Source organism: Triturus cristatus, chromosome 5_1 (genome assembly GCF_964204655.1).
Source record: "Triturus cristatus chromosome 5_1, aTriCri1.1, whole genome shotgun sequence".
Taxonomy (NCBI): Eukaryota; Metazoa; Chordata; class Amphibia; order Caudata; family Salamandridae; genus Triturus; species Triturus cristatus.
The window spans coordinates 224,478,235-224,499,357 of record NC_140587.1 but is presented as its reverse complement, the minus strand read 5'-3'; the positions used below and the strand labels follow the sequence as shown (position 1 = coordinate 224,499,357).

Here is a 21,123-nt window from a genome sequence, read left to right as displayed (position 1 = left end):
AAGGCAACAATATCTTTATAAACAATTACTGATAGCAGAACTGAAAAAATATCTACTAACATTAATAGAATCATAATAAACTACTTTACATTTAAAAGCTCAGCAGTCCGACTGATTAAATCACAGAGGCTGAAAAAGTGCCCACAGGAAATGCAAGCGGCAGCACAGGGGCAGGCAAGTACAGTGTTGCATATTGGGAAATCTTTCATCACTGTCATCATTCAAAACGCAAAACACGTGCTGATCTACCAAGTGAATATCTCACCCTGGGTCCGGTTTTCCCAGAAAACCCATCATCTCCCCTTTCTCCTTTATCACCCTGCGGAAACAAGAAATAAATAACTTAAACTACCGAGCTGACAAGCCGCTGGAAACAGTGCACATGCATATGCTTTGTATGTTTTCCTCTGTTATGTGTATCTCTATTAATTAATAGATTTAACATGCGTTTGAAGGGAGCACTCTTCCATACCACACAATATCTTGATTCTAAACATCTTTGGGACAGATGGCTATTGAGATCTACAGTGGAATCGACTCAGTGAAAATCAGTTTGGGATGTTTGGAGGACAGCATCTTAGACAGAAACGTGTGTCACATTTGTTCAACATTCAGCCAGTAGGAAAGACAGGTAGGAAAAGTCCATTTTAGAGACAGGATTGGGAGAACAGCTGCCACCGCTTTCATATGGAAAGACAATCCAGACTTTAATCAATTTATTACTCTATAATAATCTCTAATAAGGTGCCAAGAAACATTGCTGGCCTACTCTGCTCCTTAAAAACATGTAAACATTCTAAATAGTTCTCAATATTTTAAGTAGACTAGGCGGACCACACTGATCATCATTTGTTTGTGTTTTGAAATAATCTACATTTGTATTTTTAGCACAAAGTATGCACTGTGTTCCTAGGCACATGCATAGTAGGTCTCAGCCGACAAGTTCCTCTGAGTCTAATGATGTGCCTTCTTTCTTATCTTTCTTACTGATTCAAGCAAGAACAAAACCCCTCATACTCGGTGCTTAAGCTGTGATTTTGCATTATCCTTTTCTTTACTTGTTATAGGTTAGTAGGGATTCCTGATCTACATATACCATTTTCTTACATGGAATCCCTTTGCACCAAGACAATTGTTAATATTTTTAGTGTGCATTAAGACCAATTTAAAAGTCAGTGTGGCACAATGTAATATTCTTAATTAGTTCATGAATACTCTGGAATTGCAAATGATAAATCTACACGTGGCTAGAGGATTTTTGTCAAATCAGCTTTTTAAAATGAATTGTGCCAAAATATATTAACACATACTTGCTGGTGACTGCTATGGAGATTCTAGCTAGAATTGATACACAGATCTACTGTATTCCCTTTAATTACCAGCTGAAATAAATGAGGCCTAAGTATCTTCTGCGTTGGGTGACCAACTCCGACAGGGGGCGGCCAGGGGTCCAGAAAGTAGTTGCAGGACAGTTACCTTGCCACCAAAGCAGTCTTAAGTCCAGTTCCAGGTTCTATGTGTGAACCACCTTAGACTTTACTGGAGTGGTCCTGATGCAATGGATACAGGGTGTTGAAGAAGCTGAGGATGCTGTGTGGTCGCTGAAGGTCTTCCTCAGGCTACTTCTCAGCCCAAGGTCCAAGTGGGGCAACTTTGGCCACAGGGGATAATGTCCCTCGAAGTCCTCTTTGGTCGAGAAAAAGTCCAGTTGTCACTGAACTACTGATCTCCAGCCACAGCAAAACCAGTGGCTCCCTTTGGTAAGGACTAGTGTCCATCTTGGGTGAACAAACTGCACCCCCACATCTCTTCTGGGTCCAGCAGCATCAGTGCTTGGTCTCCCGGGGTGCACGTGGGCAGTCAGTGGTGATCAGGCGATTGTGGGTACTGACTGCTCTGAACGAGGTTCCTCAGCTTTTGCGGCCCTAGTGCTGTAACAGGAAGTCAGTCAGTTGACTCTTGGAGTTCACCTCTTCTGTCTGGGGCTCGGGAGTGACTTTTCCATGAGCCAGGCATCAGAGGCACAGTCCTCTCTTTGCCGGCCCAAAGATCAGTAGTTGCAGCCCAGCATCTGGTGCAGCTTCTCTTGCTAGGGCCTGGGGACAGCAGAGCAGTTCCTATTTGGTCCTCTCTCCAGTCCAGAAGTGATTTGAGGTCTAGGTGCCAGGGCTTCAATTTTTATGCCCAGAAAGTGCCCTCGGGGAGGTAGCAATTGCTAGCCAATGTGTTTTCCAGTTCTTCCCTGCCTTGTCATGATATCCTGCAATGTGCGGCATCTAGGTATCAAAGAGTGTATTAATCTGCCCACTCCCATGATGACTGAACCCCTCTATTGGTGTGTGGAGGTTGGTAGCCCACCCTAGAGGTGTGGCTTCCTATGTGCTACCGGCCCACAGAAAAATGGTCTGGCAACTGGTCTCCCCTCTCTGTCCCTGATGCTAGCCTGTCTATCTCATCAAAGGGACAGCTCTTCTCATGTGTGTCCAACATTTGCCCTTCAAAGGCGGGTTCCCCTTGGAAGCTTGCTTTTGGTCTCACACTCTGTGGGGTTTCCTGCCAGAGGGAGGTGACACTTCTTCCAATGGCAGGCCTCCATTGTTCCTGCTGCTGGGAGTCATTCAAACTTCTTCCCAGGTGGCCAGATGGCTGTCTGTTGGCCAGCATCTGCAAATGGCCACTGGAAAATTTTGGTAACAGAGTGGCAACTTTCTAAAAATTGCATTAATGTCAAAGTTACATTAAATATGACCACGGCATCAAGTCGGGTTTAATGCAATGCTCATTTTGAAATCTTGAAGTACCACTTTTAGTAATCCCATTCTGAAGTTAGCCCAGCTGGGTTGTCAGTGTGTAACCTTGCAATCCCCAATGGAGCTACCAGCCTTTTCACTGTAAAAGTGACAATTTGGGTGTTTCACTATTAGGACATATAAAAATATATGCCCTACCTTTTAACTTTCAGCAAACTACTTTAGGACTCCACAGGCCTGTTATAGCGGTGACATATATATTAAAGTGAGAGGTTTGGGCTTTGCCATTAGTCTAAATGGCAGAGTCGAGTTAGCAGTTTAAAACTGCTCTGCCAGGCTGCAGTGGCAGGCAGGGCCGGACTGGGAACCAAAACCGGCCCTGGCAAAGTGCTCGGCCGGCCCCCGGGGGGTTGGGGGTGTGGCCGAGCTCTTTGCCAGGGTCAGTTTTTGGCCGATTTTGTTACAGGGCTGATCTGCAAAAATGGCCCTGTAACAAAACCGGACCCCACCCTTGCAGCCCACCGTGGGATTGCCCGATGCCCGCTACGGCCAGTCCGGCCCTGGTGGCAGGCTGGGAGACATGTTTTCACAATTGTCACAACCAGGGTGACAGAAATGTTGGACCTGGCGGGATACTTTAACTTACAGTTCCTAGGTACCCCGGTACCATATACTAGGGACTTATAAAGAAGCAAAGTCAGACAATTGGGTATAAGTCAATCAACATATATTTTGAAGAGTCACAGCACTGGCACTGAGGTCTGATTAGCAGGCCTCAGTGCACTCTCAGAGTCAAAACACCAGCAGCATCAGTCTGAAACTTTGGAGGTGATATGCAAAAAGAGGCATTTCTTTACAAATAGCAACAGTCAAAACATGTTACAGAAAACTACATTTAGATCTTTGTGTTTTCTGTGATCTTTACTCATTACTGGTAATAATGCTTCTATGATTCGCCTTGTGTATGTTTTTAAGTGATTACTCTGCAGTTTCGGCGCTCTCTGCATTTTACAAGTCTGTGTTTTGGAACCATATGTTGTCCTTGCACAAGGGTGAATAGTCTCGGGGACAGCAGCAGTGCTTGCGTATTGTATTCTGATCCTTACAGTTTTAGAACCTCCTCACTCCTGTGAGCCTGGACTATCCTAAAGGGCCTTACTCCTTTGGACTTATCTCCAAGGATTCAATTGTTTTCATGATGCCTCTTGGAAACAGAGAAGGTAGATTAAGGGCCTTATTCAAAGTTGGGTGGAAAGGGTGCTCTGCGACAAATGTGGAGGGCTACACTGTCGGTCAAATTCCCAGTTTGCCCGCTGTGTCTAAAGTTGGACGAACAACCACATTTTTACTGGCGGAGCCTACACTGACCTGCCCATGTAAATCTCAGACTGACAACCCAAAGGACATTGGCCGTTCAGACTAAGTGCCTCAGAATGTCCATGCTATTTCGGACAAACTTTGTGACATACATTTTTTCATGCTTGAACCACTATTAAATGTCTGGCAGTCCTGAGCAGAAAAACACACAAAATGTTCCCCATCCGCTGGGAGACAAATCCAAGCATGTAAGGGACATATATTTCTTGTTTTACAAAAACAAGAATCTGCTTCATGCGATTACGTTTGTAAAATAAAAAAAAATCTTTTCTGTGCAGGTGCATTGAACATGGCACCCCAGAGAAACTCTACAGGGCAGTCACAGGAGCTGGTGTGACAGCAGCTCCTCTGCAGGCTCAGAAATGCCCACTTTCCTGTCAAAGATCTCTAAATGTGGTGGGGTGTAGTCTGGCAGGCATGTGCCTCGCTGTAAAGATATGGTAAAAGACTTAATATTACTTTGTTAGACAATAAATAAACAACTAAAATAATCTTAACAGACTTTCTTTATAGAAAACTGCCAGTCCAGATTAGAAAACATCTTTGTGCAGGGAACAAGGCAGCAGGCACAGCCCAATTTTAAAAATGCTTCTCTACAACTCAATGGCCCTAAGGCAAATTCTGAACACAGAGCACTTAAAACTAATTTAATTTCACCAGAAATAGATCTGTCCTTCTACCCATTTTTCTCAGTTTATTAGATTGCTTGAATGCAGATACACAGCCACCATAAAAAACACTCTAAATTGGAGTAAAAAGAGAAGACTTAATACATCTAACACATTATGATCTACTGAGTAAAGGTATATGATATGTATCAAGGGAACTTGTAGAATCCACTAGTTGTTCCTATATTTTGAGAGATAAGCCATATTTTGGTTTTGATCTTAAATCATACATTAAACAAAAACTACAATGTTTACATCAAGCATTATTATCTAACAAAATCAAATGAAGCAATTCAACTTACCTTTAACCCTTGAATTCCAGGTAGTCCAGCTTGGCCATCTTTGCCTGGGGGTCCCTAAATATGGGAAACATATTTTGAAATAGATTATTTAAAGATGAATATTTACTTCATGTAGTATCATATGAAAATAGTGATTCCAAGTAGTGTTTGTGTAGTGCCAGTCTTTTATGCGTATAGTAATGACTTTGATCTTGGTCATAATTAGTGTATTATGGATTAGATTGTATTGAAGCATGGACTGTCTCACCATTTGACCAAATGTATTCTCTAAGCTTCATTTCGTGTCCGAAAGAAGATTCATCATGCCATCTAAATTGAGCAGTGTTTGTGTGTGGATAATTACTATCAATTGACACACAGTCCCTTTTAGTATCTGAGGCACTCAATTTTCCCTTTCCTGAGTTCGTATTTAAATGTTGTTTGAAAACCTTTAGGGAGCAGATTCTATTTGTTAATGTCCACCAGAGTTCATTTTCACCTCTTTTTTGTGGGAATTCATCGGCTAATAGAGTTTTACCCACTTTAATACACTTGGTAAAATGGTATTGAGCTGAACCTTCAGTTGGATATACCAAAGATGGACATACGCGTTCAGGCTGAATGTGTAAAAGTGTATTGAATCAGCCAGCCCTCTGCACACAGTTATTACTGTGGCAGATGGGGTCTAGATACAACTGCTAGTATTTAATTGGAGATTGAGAGCAACTAGATCATTACTCTTGGGTAAGTATATCATGCATATTGTCTTCTTTATGGACTCTATATTTTAAAGTGTGATTAAAGTGGAACTCCAGATAGGAAAAAGATAAAAGGTTCTACATTGCAACCCTTTGACATATCAAGACTCCTTAACATATGATATAATTTTGCATACTTATCTGAGCCAGCCCTTAATGGGAATCATGCTATTAGAAGCCCAGTTGAGTGAGTTAGTTATTTTGCTGCACCACGGCCCTAAAATACAATAGGCTAATTCCCAGGAGCATTGAGAATCTCCTGCTGAAGGGAGGGTTGGGGGTTGAATCTCCATAATCTGCAGCTTGCTAGTCAGGGGTAGGGAGTGCTCTCAAGAGTGGACAATGGAAGGGAATAGACTCCTGTGTCTGTTTGCAAATAATGTTCTCTTTGAAAAGTTTTGGCAGGAACAGATAGTTCAGGATAGACAGATTTTCGCTCACGGAGAGTCTGCCTCGCTTTTTGATTCAGCTGTCATTGTGAGACAGGAAGGGGGCTTCATCCATTTAGGGCCTTATGTAGGTGGGCTGGCATTTACCACTTCATAAATACCGAATCATACCGATTCGGTATTTATGAAGTGGTAAATGCAATGTAGGTAATGAGTCGGTAAATATTACCGATTCGGAAAAATTCGGTAATTACCGAATCGGTATTTACCGACCAAATCGGTAAATACCGATTCGGTAATGGGGGAGCACATGCAAGGGTGGCAGGGTGTCACATTGACACCCTGTTGCACCCCTGATTCGGCCATGTGTGCACATGTGGCGCACATACATGCCCTAAGGGCATGTATGTCTGCCACATTGCACACTTAAACGTGCACAAAAATGCTTTTTTACACATATTCATCATTTACCACCAACCTTTAGTTGGTGGTAAATAACGAATCCCCACACCCACCACACACTCCCCCTACATCTCATTTCATGATTCGGTATTTACCGAATCGGTAATATTACCGAATCGGTAATTTTACCGATTCGGTAATTTTATCGATTCGGTAAATACCGAATCATGAAATTCTCCCCCTACATCTCAAAAGCAAAAATACTGGTCGGTAACGGTATAATTACCGAAAATCGGCCGTTACCGACTGGTATTTGGCTTCCTACATGAGGCCCTAAGTGTCTTTTTAGGTCTCGCTGAGTCAGAGCATGCGCTGCTCTGCGAGACATTTTGTAAGCGGGTTTTAAAAGTGCTACCAAAGGCTTGGCCACCAGCTTGCGATTACGTGCACAAGCGCGCGCTCCGCCTCTCCAATGCAGCGCGCCTCGCTCCACCCCCGCCCGACCACAGAGCGCATCCCCGTGATCGTGATCGCTTTCACGTCCGCGTCGCGTTGTTTAGCTGTCTTCCTCGTGCACTCCCGGTCTCCTTGGTTGAGAGCATCAACACCCGGCCAATGCTTGTTTTAGAATACTTTACGACTGCAAGAAGACAGAACCAAACACACACACGCACATCTGCGTCCATAGTACAGATTTTCCATGAACCTACCTCTTCCTCCTGATTACTACAGAATCCTGATAATGCCCCCTCCCCCCAGTAAACATTTCCCTAGCACCACCTGTGTCATCTGCGGTGTGGTTTCTTGTAGCCCTCGCCCGTCCTCGGTAGCGTAGGTATTCCCCAACCTCCTCTGCAGCTTCAGCTTCTGGGCCTGCACGCCCCCCACCCCCTGTGCAACAAATATACCCCCCGAGTGCTTGTCAGCGCCATGGCTGCATGGATAACGTATTGCTTTTGTGCTTGCAGAGTAATGCATGACGCCTAGCGCGCGCCGCTTACAGCCCATTAATGTGTTTCTCGCATTGCTAAGTGACGTCCCTGCCTTCCTCTTCTGCTTCAGCTTTAAAACCCAAAGGAAAATTGATAGGCAAGGAATGTTGTGTTGTGGGGCGTGTGTGTGATTAATGGGGACTGCCGAACTGTCCTTAATGTATGTCCTAAGAGGAGGCGATCTTAAGTGCAGCCATTGGATAAGTGCTTAGGATCGCTGTTGGTAGAGGAGCACACTTTATCCAGATGGCGGGTGGCAACGAGCTGAGGCGTACACAGCTCGAATGGTACAGACTAGCACATAACACGGAACGGAAGGCATTTCTTACTCCTCTTGGTCTTTGTAACTGATGACTCCTTGTAGTGAGCCGTGCGCCCTCTGAGACCTGCGGGTCGCAATTTTAAATCCCGGCGCAATTAACACAAGCATTGGCATAGCCAATAGGTCTTGCCTTTGGGACCTTATAAGTGTTTAGCCATGCAACACTTCATGTTGTTGCACCAAGGATATTGTGCTGGATAACTAAACACTTATAAGGTCCCAAAGGCGAGACCTATTGCCTATGCCAATGGCGGTTGAAGTCAAGGAGTGATGTGGCACCACGAAATTGGGTTTGTGCATCACCAATCACAGGAAGCACCCCAGCCCTTCTGAAGATGATGCATCAGCTCAGAAAGTTGAGCAAGACATGGAGGAACACAGGAAAGACTGGCGACGTTCACAAACCGTTTCGGAGTTTGGCGATGTGCATCCACTCGACATATACTTTGCAGATATTTTCAAGGGCTTGTCAAACCTACTCCCAGACCCATAGGCCCAGAGAAGAGTGCTCTTTCTGGGGACCCTGAAAGAGGGTGAGTCCCTAGGACATCTGTTGGACTGGGCTGTTGTGGTGCCCCAGAAGTGCACACTGATGTTTCTTATCATTGTGCACAATCACTCTGCAAGTGGCCCAAGGCCTGGGTAGTTAGAGGTACAGGAAAGGAAAGTGAGCATCCGTATAGGACCTTTTGGGTGCTGCTGAGGAACCGTAGGTTGGGTGTCCATGGCGGCAAGACAGGAGGAGAAATTCAGAAAGCTGCATCTAAGCTGCTGCTAAGGAGGAAGCAGTACGCCTTCTAGAGGCTCTGAGCAGGCTTAAAGAAACTTCTTACTGAATTCTGAGTGTAAGGAGACTCCTGGTTTGGGGGTTCAGTGCGAGTGAAGCCCTTCTGCCCTCCACCAGGAGCAAAATGTCACAAGTCCCTTGAAAACTTGAGTATCCGGGTCAGAGATACACTAACTTTGAGTTGCCACTCCTGGATGCTGCTTTTGAATCCTTGGCAGATGCTCTAGGCCTGGGGCACCCTCAACTGGAAAGGAATCTTCAGAAAGATGTGTCTCTGCTTCATGGGGAGTATTTATGGTGTCGGGACCCTCTGGGGGCATAGTGTGATCGTGTGCTGTTTTTTTGGCATCAAGACCTGTTGGAAATTTCTCTCCCTGCCCAATTCGTTATATGCCCCCTGGGCAACAGTAACACAGTCCACTCCATGAAATAAGACATGTGTGAGCAGAGGAGGAGCCATCTGCTCCTGCTGCCCAGAACTAAGGAAATGGTGCTGAGCGTGAGGGGGCCTGCACTCCAGTGTCATAAACAGCTTTGCTGGGCAGCCTGGAAAGCTGCTGCCTGGCCTTGGAGTCCTTCCTATTAGTTGCTCTACAGTGGGAAAAGGCATCCACATTATGAAAAGAAAGAAACAGAAAAAGAAAGAATGAGAGATAGAGAGAAAGAGAGAAAGAGAGAAAGAAAGAAAGAAAGAAAGAAAGAAAGAAAGAAAGAAAGAAAGAAAGAAAGAAAGAAAGAAAGAAAGAAAGAAAAAGAGTGAAAGAAAGAAACAAACAAAGAAAGAAAGAAAGAAAGAAAGAAAAGTTAATGGAAAGGAAGAAAGCATTGGCATGTCTACTATACCTGTGGTACACAGTATAAATGCATGCAGAGGGGGACATTAACTAGACTATTTGGAAGTTGGCACCACATGACAACAACACTCATTGGGCAGCCACGTGTTAAAAGTGGTGCACCCCACCTGGCACCCAAAACCAGGGACACAATTGAAGACACTGTGTCTGCAAGGAAGGAGAATATGGGTGTCCATGAAGGGCGGGCAACCAAGACGAGCTTGTCCAACAGCACCTAAGGTTATAGGACCTTAGTGCAACTGACCTCTTGTGTTGTAGAGTCAGGAAAGGTTGCCAGGCAACTTCGGAAATAATGCAGAGATGTGTTTTTGGTCTACCTGAAAATGTGTTTTAAGTCTTTCTATAGGCAGAGACCTTATGGTCATGGTTTGGTAGTTTAGCTACCTGAATTGTCTGATATGAAGGTCTGGGCAATATGCTTGTGTTTTCAGTCAGGTAAAGTTAATGTTAAAGACTTTATCTTTCATTGTTTACTGTGAAAACCTTGACAAAGCCGATAGGCACTACTTTTGAATGTAGAACGTTTTTGTGTTTTCCTGCATGCCTGTATAGAAATATTCCTGTTTTAGGATTAGGGCATACTGAGTTACACATTGGCACAAGGTACTTTTCTTAAGATGGGATTTGCACATTGCTAGTCTGCAAAGGCCCTTTAGGAGAGGTTCCAATTTCAAATTTCACTTGATAGCTTATAAATACATAATTTAAATTGTAATATTTAGTTGAGCATGCATTATAATATTTACTTTTTAAAGAAAAAAATCTCACAGGGCAGTGATTCATTGAAAAGTATTAATGCTGTGTTTCTAGCACACACTACTAGTCAGCATTGGACTCAAACGACGTCATTTCAGGTTCGCAGCTGCAACCCCTGGCTTGCCTCCTGTGATCACCAGCACTGCTCCTGCGACCCCTGGCCTTAGAGGCAAGTAACACATTTGTAAAACAATTCTTCAATATTGCAAGTGGAGCATATCCCAGGGAAAAGGTGTCTCCTACTTTACCTGAGCAGATGAACGGAACAAGAAATACAGGGTAGAGTAGCGAATAGAGAGTGATGGTATAGAGAGGAAAGAGGGGATATGAGTCAAAAATAACAAAAGAAAGAGCAGGAATAAAACAGGTGACAGGAGACAAGTGAGAGGTCTTGAGATAAAGAGAGTGGGTCGTGTGTGACAGAGAGAGAGAAAGGGACTAAAGTGGCATCAGAGAGAGGTGACAGGCATAAAAGAGATAGAGACAGGTGTGAAATAAGGGAGATAGGTGAGAGAAATCAGTGATAAACACAGGTGACAATAAGCCAACAGAGAGTGAGGGGTAGACAGGTGGAAGAGGAGGAGAGTATAAAAAATATGAGAAAGATGAGAAACAGGTGAGTTAAGAGAGACAGAAAGTGAGGGAGAGACAGGTGTGAGAAAAGTGATAAAGAGACAACTGGCGATAGACAACTGAGAAGAACAGGGAGACAGGTGAAATGTGTTAGAAAGTTACAGCTCAGACAAGTATTAAAGATGCAGCTGAGTGAGTGGGAAGACAGGTGAGAGACTACTGAGGGAATGTTTGTTCAGAGGGAAGCCGAGGCAGAGGGTGGGGGAGACAGCCGAGAGGTGATGGACCTAATGATGAGAGAGACAGCTCCAAGAGAAAGGAAGACAGGTGTGAGAGAAGCACGAAAAAGAAATATGTTAGAGCAACAGCTGAGAGGTGGGCAGGTGAGAAAATGACAGATGAAGAAGGGAGACAATTGAGCGAGAGTGGTGATTAATTGGAAAAGCTGAATGGGAGATAACAATTATACAGTTTAGAACGAGACACAGACAGAAACCGATTAGAAAAACAAATAAGGGAGAGGCATGGATGAGGAGGGGTGATAAATCTCGAGATGTCAGAGACAGACAGGTGAGAAAGAGACAGACAAGAGCATTAGAGAGGTGGGAGAAGGTGGGAGAGAAATGGCAGAGAGAGGAAAAAAGACAGAATAGGTGAGACGGTCAGCTGAGAGAGGGTAAGGCATTTGAGATATTATAAGGGGACCAGTGGCAAACTCTCAGTTGAGATATTGGAGGAGAGAGGAGGGGTGAGAAAGAGGCAGCAACAGGTGAGAAAGACATGTGAAAGATGATAAAAACAACAGTTGAGAATAGCTGAGGAGAGGGTGTCAGCTGGTCAATGGTCACTTCCTGTAGTATCATTAGGGGTCAAAGGACTTGGTGTCACTTTTGTAACCCATCTTTTGGTGAATCCACCTCCATGATTGGGCTGCTTTGCAACCTTTCCCTGCAGGTCAAATGGTAAAAGGGGCGCTTCGTCCTCTACTGGGGGTATGCGTTGCAGGGATTCCTGGACACCAGATGTGAAAGCCCCACATTTAAACAATTCAAGGCCAGTAAATTTTTATTTCCCAGGAGATCCCAAACTGGATTCCTCGCAGAAGCATTTATGTTATGATATAATTAAGTTGAAAACAATTAATGATGAATACATTCAAAAGTACATCACAATTGATTCATAACATTTAAAATAGCAAATGACAATGAGCTGATGTTGGTCTAACACCAGTTAACAAAAAAGACTCTAACTATTGAAGTTGAGGACATCCCTAAAAGGTTATACTGTTGCCAGTACAACGCCTGGCAAATTAGATGGTAGGGAGGAGGAGGATCAATTTTCCTGATTAGGATCCGAAGAATGTACTGTAGGGTGTAGTGAGGTGATGCGTGTTTCACATGAAACATCAAACTGATCAAGAATGTATCCCTAGTATTTGACCTCTCAAACACTTCAAAGAATACAAATTTTAACAGTTTCTGTTCCATGTTGTAAAGAAAATATTTTTTTCCAGAATACCTGTTGATTTACATGAGAGTAGAGTTCTAATTTATGGTGTGCGTAGACATTCAGTGCTTCTACTAGGCAAACTCCTGAAATGCCAATATGAATGTTAGCAACTTGGTGAATGCTGTTGGTGCTGATGATGCTAGAATAATCAGGTCTTAATTTGAGCCGGTGGTTTCCGGTGCTCAGCACCAGCACTTAATTGTCAGCACTGGTGCTTGTCACTGCCTGCCACAAGGTGGTGTTGTCTAGGTAATTTAGAGATGACCACAACAACAAGTAATTACTAATGCTATATTCAATAAAAATGAATATTACCTGCCGTCCAAGCTATGTTTATAGCTTTGGGCATGAAATAATCTAAATTGTAGTTGTGTTGGTACTGTCATTCTCAGCATAGCAGGGCAATGTGTGGTGGAAGCTGCAGTGACCTTCTGATGAGAACCTGGCACTTATTTTTTCACAATCAAGCTGAAAAATTGAAAGTGCTTGGTACATACCCCAAATCATAGAAACATTCTTGTGTTGCCTGCATGGGTCTGTGAAAATAGCTGTCCTGAAGATGCAGGATGCCCTGCCTTATTCTGATGTGCCTGGTGAATATACTGGAGTGCGACCATTTTGAATCTGCTTCCTCAGTCACTTGTTCACTTAGCAAAGATTGAGGATGGGTTGAAGACCTCCATCTTTGTTGAGGATTAAAAAGTAGCACTTTGACCTGCTCCTAAGATGGTTACTCTGTCCAGGGTGCTTATTTAGAGAACAAAGCTAACTTCTTTCATCAAGATCATTCTCTACCACAAAAGGGTAGGAGCGGGGAACATTGTTGACAGACTCTAATGCAGTAGGAAGGATTAAACCAATCAAGTGATATTCAAAGACCCACTGGTCCATAGTTATAACACTATGGGGCAGATTTATGAGGTTTTGCCGTAGGGAAGCGCAGCAGGCCTTCCTGCTGCGCTTCCCTACGGCAAAAGAAAAGGGCAGGGATGCGCCGTATCTATAAAATGCGGCGCATTCCTGTCCTTTTCCCCTGCGCCGGCGCACAATGGGCTGCCTGCGCCAACGCTGGCACCTCTGCACCATGGTGCAAGGGTGCCTGCGTTGCGGAGATGAATATTTTTGTACAGGAAGGGAAACCTTTCTGTTCAAAAATAATCACAAGAGGTTTTTCCTCTTTGTATGGGTGCTGCAGAATGCAGCACACATAGAAAAAGGAAAAACGAGGAGAAATAAAGATATTTCTCCCCGTTGAGCCTCCCTTACGCCTCCCCTGGGGAGGCGGAAGCTTTTGGCGCTGCCTCAGATTTACGATTTCTCGTAAATCTGGGGCAGTGTCAAAAGGCCATGGGTGTTGCTGGGAACGCCCCCAGCAACACCCATTGCACGCCCCTTTAACGCAGAACACTGCGTTAAAGGGACTGATATTTATGAGGCAGCATTAAGCCAAAAAAAGTGTCTCAGTGCTGCCTGATAAATATCATGCAGGCTTCTGCGCCACGGAGCGTCACAAAAAGTGACGTTCCGATGGCGCAACGGGCCTCATAAATCTGCCCCTATATACACAAACTAGTCGGTACCTGCCCACCCCTGGTAGGTTATGGTATTACGTTCTACGAGACTCAGCAACCGGTTGCTATTTGGGAAGAGAATGTGAATTTATGGATCCCACCTTCTCTGTCCCTATTTTGTAGAAAAACACAGCTGCAGAGATGAGCATACCTATTGTCATGGGATCATGAATTGGGAACTGTAGCTGTGGAATCTTTTCCACTGCTGATGTAAGTGTCTCTCCGAAGAGACAAGTTCCAGAGTGAACGGTGTGGTTGCTTAAGCCGCTTGAGTGTGTTATCAGCTTTATCACCAAAGAAATAATACTTAAGGAGTAAATACACTAACATGCCGTGCATGTCACTGGAGACTCTGGGCGAATGCATTGAAACACAGAACCTGAGCACTACTCGTGGAGTCATAGCCGAGCCTCTGTCTCAAGTGTTTATAGTCCAATATGAATTGACCATGAATTAGCCATTATCCTGCCATCTCTTATCACTTGTAAGTAGAGAACTTGCATGACTGTCATTTCCTATAAAGCAACGCTGCCTCATACTGTTGCATGACATACTCTAAAAGCATGTATGCTGGAGGAAAACTGTTGCCTAATGTCGTCAATATTTTCAACTTCCTGTCCATGGGAGCAGACAATGATATTTTGAGTTTCTGCTTGGATGAAGATGCTTGCACCCCGAGGCTCTCTTGAGCTGGAAGTGATTTGACAAAGGTTGGGACAGTTGAGACTTGCCTATGCATTTTCAGAGTGGAGATCCTCCCATGCTTTGTGCATGGTATGGAACAATGCATCATTAAAGGGCAACTTTGGATGCCTGTATCTGATGCCTGGTACTTGTCTGCCAATATTTCAGTAAGTGTATTTGATACCCACTGCGTGCAGTGGAATGAAATTCTGCGCGCAGTAGAATACAAATCTATATGCGGTGGAATGAAATAGTTTTGGGTCCTTCTTCACCATTGCTGCAAGGCAGACATATTTCTCTGACGGATAGTTCTCAGGTAATGGACACTGCTTCAGGTGACAGTTCCGCACAACTAGCTTTCTGTAAGTTTGAGCAGGACACTCACATTAGTGCTTTAAGCAGGAAGCAACTGTTCCGCCTCATTGCTGACGGGGCTAAGGCAAGTGGCGCACACATTATTGGAATCGGATCTGAAGATGGCAATGAAAGTGCCTCTGGTCTGGATCCTTATGACATGATATGTATTCTCCCCTCAAACAGTCTGCAGGATTTGTTTTGCTGTTGTAGGAAGAATTGTATCTTTCTTAGGAGCAAATGGTTAAAGAAAAGTCAAATCATCTGGCATCAAAGCTAACACAACCTCAAAGTACAGGCATTGCAGCCTATAAACGAGCTTCAGGAGAGATGAAGCAACAGAAGCCACGTTGAAAGTGATAAATGAGGCTGGCAAGCAAGGCGACAAAATCCGACTGACTACAGGCCAATGCTGCCAGCACTCCAGCAGGGCTGTGCGGCTCCACTGCCTCCAGAAGCACAGTGAGATGCTTTCAGTTCAATGCAGAGAGGCTCTAGTTGGGGGAAACGTTCCTTGGTATCTGCATCTGTGGCAGATGTGAGACAGACTTCAAATATATAGGTTCAGGGGGTTGTTCCTAGTACCTCTTTCTGGGTTGTTCTTCTAGTTGTCTGACCTTGATCTGTGGCCCCATTTGAGGCCTTGTGGTGTCTTCAAGTGTAAGTCTTTAAATAGCTTGGCTTCTCTTTCACACATGGCTGTAGCTCAATGCCTCACTAGCCCCCTTTTTATAATGACTTGACTGGTGAGCCTCCCCTTCCAGCTCATGACCTCTCCGGTCCTCAACACTGGTATATTTTAATATAGGGCTGGCCCTGTATTGGGGATGGCAGTGCTGTGTATTTCCAAAATGGCTGTATGTCCATCTATATGAAAGAGCTGGGAAAGATTGTGCTTGCAGCTGTCTGGGTGACTGCCAACTTATTTGGCTGTGAGTCCCTCCCTGTGAAACATCTAGGAATTATGCAATGAGGAACCTAAGGTAACATGAACATGGTAACTTAAAACCAAGAGGTAGGCTGTATAGTGTGTGCTGTGTAAATGCATTGTCAAATCATGTCAGCCATGAATGCCTGGGGCAGTGGAAGTGACATCACATGCCATTTGACCTTTAGTTTCCCTCACACACACATGCTTACACATACACACAATCACACATACACCCACTCTCTCTCACATAAACACACTCTCCCCCACAAGCACGCAGAGAGGGTCACATTCCAGCTAACTGTACTCCATTCTTTGTTACACAAATAGTGAATAATGCTGTAGTGTTCAGTGTTAGTGTTATAACAAATTGAAAGAAAAGAAGGAAAGTGGAGCCCCAAACGAAAGAGCCGCCTGTGAGTCCCTGGCATTGATTTCCCCACCTCTGAGGACAGGAGTCACAAAGTCAGTGCCAGGAGTGGCAACGTCCAAGCCAGGGGTCGTAGTTGTGACCCCTGGCGACACCTAAATAACGTCCATGACATCAGCATTGCTCATCAACCTCTCTATGAGATGGAAATATTATTGGGTCTATTCTCAGGTCTACACAGGAACTGGGGATGCAAAAGCTGGGTATGAGCAGAGGGACCTTCTTGCAGGAAGAGCCTCAAATATCCATTGCGTGTCTATCCTGAAAAGTTAGTTCAGTTTCCCCCTCGGCAGGACATCGTTGTGTAGTTGGAGTTGCTCTAGTGGAAGCGCAACCTTAAATAAATAGTCGTGCAAACCCATGGGTTGGAGCAGGAGAACATGATGTACATGTCACTGGTTTACATCAAACCAGTCTTCTCATTCAGACTTGCTAATGATGCTACTGTGTGTCTCTGAGCCATCACCAGCGGGCTCTGGAGCTGCATGCTCTGACATGAAAAAAAGGCTTTCATGCTTTCCTTAAGGTAAGTACACACAACTAAAGTTTGTTTGAGTGTGGCATAAGGAAAGACTTCTCCTACAGTCAACAGAATGAATCCTCCACCACTTAAAGCTCTTTCCAATTTGCACACTGTTTATACTCCTTATACCCACATGCACAAGTGCACGATTATCAACATCATCATTTCCATAACCATCATGAGGACAATCATCATCATCATCATCACAATATTCATCATCATCTCCATCATCACTACCATCAACACCAGAACTCACTAGATCCCATGCAGGCAAATGAAGTCCTCAAGTGTTGAGTACCTTGGTAATAATCAGAAAAGTTGAGTTTTCATCATCTTTGTAAAAAGAAAATCATAACCATCAGCGAGTGTCATTAAGATATAGGCATTCTGAAACACATGCTATAGAATACATACCGGTTCGCCATTCAGCCCTGGTTTGCCAGTAAACCCAAGCTCACCAGGCAGACCCTAAAAAAAAATGAAAATAATTTAAGATCACGCAATTCCTTAAGATTGACACAAAGAAAATATAATTAATGGTATCTCTGGATATATAACTTTCGGCATGCCAAATAGAAGTATTTACTGCTGAAATGTACCAGAGTGAATCTTATCGTCAACCATAATTGGCCTACCCTACTAAAGAAGACTTTGGCGTTGACCTGCAGCACTGCTTTGGTTGCCTCAAAAGACTGTTGTTGATGTGACAATGGCACGTCTCGAGTGGTTCCAGAGCAGTAGATACCTCTGAAGAATACTGTAAACATGCTGTGCCCACACAAGGGTGCGCTTTTAGACTGAAGGTAGGAGTAGCCTCCGCACTTACCAATTACCAACGCACTTTGTACCAGTGTGAGGGAGCTCTGATTGGTTACCCATAGCACTTACTCTCAAGATAACCTGATCAGACTGAGCTGTTGCTGGCAAATTGCCGCCCCAGGGCCTGCACCTGGAAGGAAGACAGCATCACTGCGTCATGCAAGGCAGAAACAGATACTATCACTAATACTCATGGGTCTGGAAGGAGTAGGCCACTGCAACCACGGGGCCCACCTGCTGAAGATGCCGTCATGCCCTGAAGTAGGCTGCCATCTGAAGAAAAGCCATGGTTTCCTCCCGGATGCTGCCTTGTGCCTTGCATCTTCCCATTCCAAACAGGGCAACCGCGAGGCTCAACCACAGCTGCCAAATCTCAAGTGAACATGGACAGAGTGGGATGCTGACCTAAGGTCACCCACAGCCCAGAGAATGTGTGGAAGACTCATTGCTTATACAGTTTGTTAGAAATGTGGTCTCTAGTTGGCAGAGGTATGTATCCTGTCCAAGAAGGGACAACAATACTAGTCAGGGTAATCTAGATACACACTAAAAGATAACCTGTGCTCACCTTCTGGTAGCTTGGCACAGAACAGTCAGGCTTATCTAAAGAGGCAATGTGTAAAGTATTTGTGCAACACACATAGTACCACAATGAAAACAATATAAAAATACTCCACACAAGGTTAGAAAAAAATAGAATATTTTCATGAATAACAGTTGACCAAAATGACAAAAATCCAATAAGTAGAACCGGAGTTATGAATTTTTAAAGAATAAATCAAAAAGTAGTGCTTAGAGTCAAATAGGGGTTACTTTAGGTCAGGCTGGACCACGGCAAATCTAAAGTTTAGACCGACCACGATGGAGGACAGGCCAAATGTAGAACCCACGCAGGGCCCGCTGAAAAAAGTACCCTGGATGGAGCAAGCATTGGCATCAAAGACTCGATGTGTTGGTTCCGATTCACACAGTCGGGTTGAAGCATCATCGTCGAGCCTCGCAGTCGGGTACTGTGTTTGTGTCATATTCCTCACAATGCGATGCGTCATTGTCGAACCTCACAGTCAGGTCCCATGTATGCATTGAGCCGTTCACAGATGTCCTCGGATCGGCACTGCGCGAAGTCGAAGGGCACTGCATCAGTTACGATCGGACCAAAGTCGTCACTGCGTCAATTTTGAAGCAAAACGGCTGCAGAACCCACTTCCAAGGCCCAGGACTTGATTGGCAACTCAGACATGGTAGGATCACAGATGACAGAGTCCAGCAGCAGAGTTGTAGAAAGTCTTTGATGGCACTGAGATTTCAGAAACAGGTGGCAAGCCCTTGAAGTCACTCTAGGTTCAAGTGAGGTGGGTCCTGTCCTTGTCCTTAGCAGAGCAGAGATCAGCAGGCAGTAAGGCAGCTCAGCAAAGCAGTTCTTCAGGGCAGCAGTCAGGCAAAGTGACAATCCTTGTAGCACAGAAGTCCTTATTCCTGGCAGAGTTCTTCACAGGTCCAATAATGTATTGTCTTGGTAGGCTCAGAGCACCAGTACTTATACCCAAATGTGCCTTTGATGTGGGTGTGACTTCAAAGCAGGCCCTTGAAGTGCTAAAGTCCCCTTTCATCCCAGCCCTGTCTGCCAGGCTATCTGTGGGAGGTAATCAGCCCTCTGTGTGGGACACAGACACTGTCTATTCAGGTGTGTCAACCTCCCTCGCTCTTCCTGTCCAGGAACAGCTTTCAGAATGTAGATGATTTCAGCTAAGTTTTTTGTCACACCCACCCTTCCTGTTTTTGTGGCTATCTAGAGGGAATGCACAAAGTGTAGCTGTCACCCACACCAGATATGTATTGAAGACAGGTTGCAAGGCACACAGATAGTAAGAGCAGAGAAATTTCCACTTTCTAAAAGGGGCATTTCTAAAATAGTAATGTTGAATTCAACTTTACCAGTAAAGGGGATTTTTCATTACCATTCCCAAGATATGAAACATGATGTATCTACTCCTTTCTAATCAGGAATTGTAGCTTTAAAGTGTTTAAGGAATTCCCAATTCTAGCCTAAGAGATTAGTAGGTCTGACAGTAGTGAAAAGCAAATGTAGCTGTTTGTCACTACCAGGACATGTAAAACTTAGATTTACATGTCCTACCATTTAGTGACACAGCACCCCGCCCTTAGGGTTAACTAGGGACATCATTAGGAGTGACTTATTTGTAAAAAAAAAAAAGGGGGAGTTTATGACTTGGCAAGTGGTTTTCAATGTGAAGTCAAAGTGGCAGTAAACTGCAAACACAGGCTTTGCAATGGCAGGCCTGAGTCAGGTTTGAAAGGCTACTTCTGTGGATGGCACAGCCAGTGCTGCAGGCCTACTAGTAGCATTTAGATTACAGGCCCTGGGTATATGGTGTACCACTTTAGAAGGGACATATAAGTAAACTAAATATGCCAATCATGTATACACCAATGTCACAATGTTTAGGGGAGAAGCACATGTGCTTTAGCAGTGGCCAGCAGTGGTAAAGTGCTCAGTGTCCTAAGGACAACAAAAAGATACATCAAAAAGAGGAGGTGGGGGAAAGAGTTATAGGGGATGTCCACCCTATGGATGACAGGTGTAACAAAGCTCTAAAGTGACTAATAACTAAAGAGAAGAACAGCATCTGCACTGTTTTCTACACCTGAACGACAGTAATATATGAAAGTGGCAAAGGGGGTAGCGTTAGGAAGTGCCAGATTTCTTAGCTGTATTGGTCTTGCGCCCACATATCGGGTATTTGATACTTTTGTCATAATTTATATTATTGTGTCTTTTTGTGTACTGAAGTACTTTTCATTTTTCCTAAGATAAACACTGGGTTGGACAATCACGTTCTTATTCTGCTGGGTGTATGTTGAGCTCTACTACTGTTGTACCCTCACACTAACCTCCCTGAAAAACTTGCAATTGCTCGCTATCGCCACCATGACGTCAAGCACCGAAGACCTCCATTTTCCACAAAGGGGTCAAAACCTGAGAACTACTCTTCTGAGCTCTTGCCCCATCTACCAAGCTCATAAAATATTAATCTTCAGAAAATGTTTCATGTGAGCTCCAGAAACAGCAAGACCCTTCATGTCAGGAATCGTCAGTGACTCTGCTAGATTCACATTTTGTCTAGCGTATGGCAGTCTTATAAACAATGAATGTGCATCTTTTTCATTCAGGGATTGTGCTAGAATGTTAAAAGACTTGTTTTCAAAAACACTTCTTAATAATTGGCTAAATTTTGCATTTAAGTTGATATTAGGCGAGCCATATAGCCTTGACAAAATTGTTCAAAAACTTGATGACCCTGGAGGAGAGTGTAAATTTGCCATTGTAGTATATATAACATAGTAACACGTGTCCACTGAACATACGCATCCTAC

General features: G+C 44.1%; 1 protein-coding gene across 1 annotated transcript in view; it reads right to left on the bottom strand.

Moving 5' to 3' along the window:
- Positions 1 to 21,123, bottom strand: part of COL22A1 (collagen type XXII alpha 1 chain) — a 1,010,593-nt gene that overhangs the window by 258,350 nt on the left and 731,120 nt on the right. The window contains exons 26-28 of the mRNA XM_085604869.1: positions 17,323 to 17,376; positions 5,098 to 5,151; positions 266 to 319 (exon numbers count right to left, since the gene is read on the bottom strand). Coding sequence (XP_085460995.1) covers positions 266 to 319; positions 5,098 to 5,151; positions 17,323 to 17,376 — 162 coding nt within the window. The remainder of the gene's footprint in view (positions 1 to 265; positions 320 to 5,097; positions 5,152 to 17,322; positions 17,377 to 21,123) is intronic.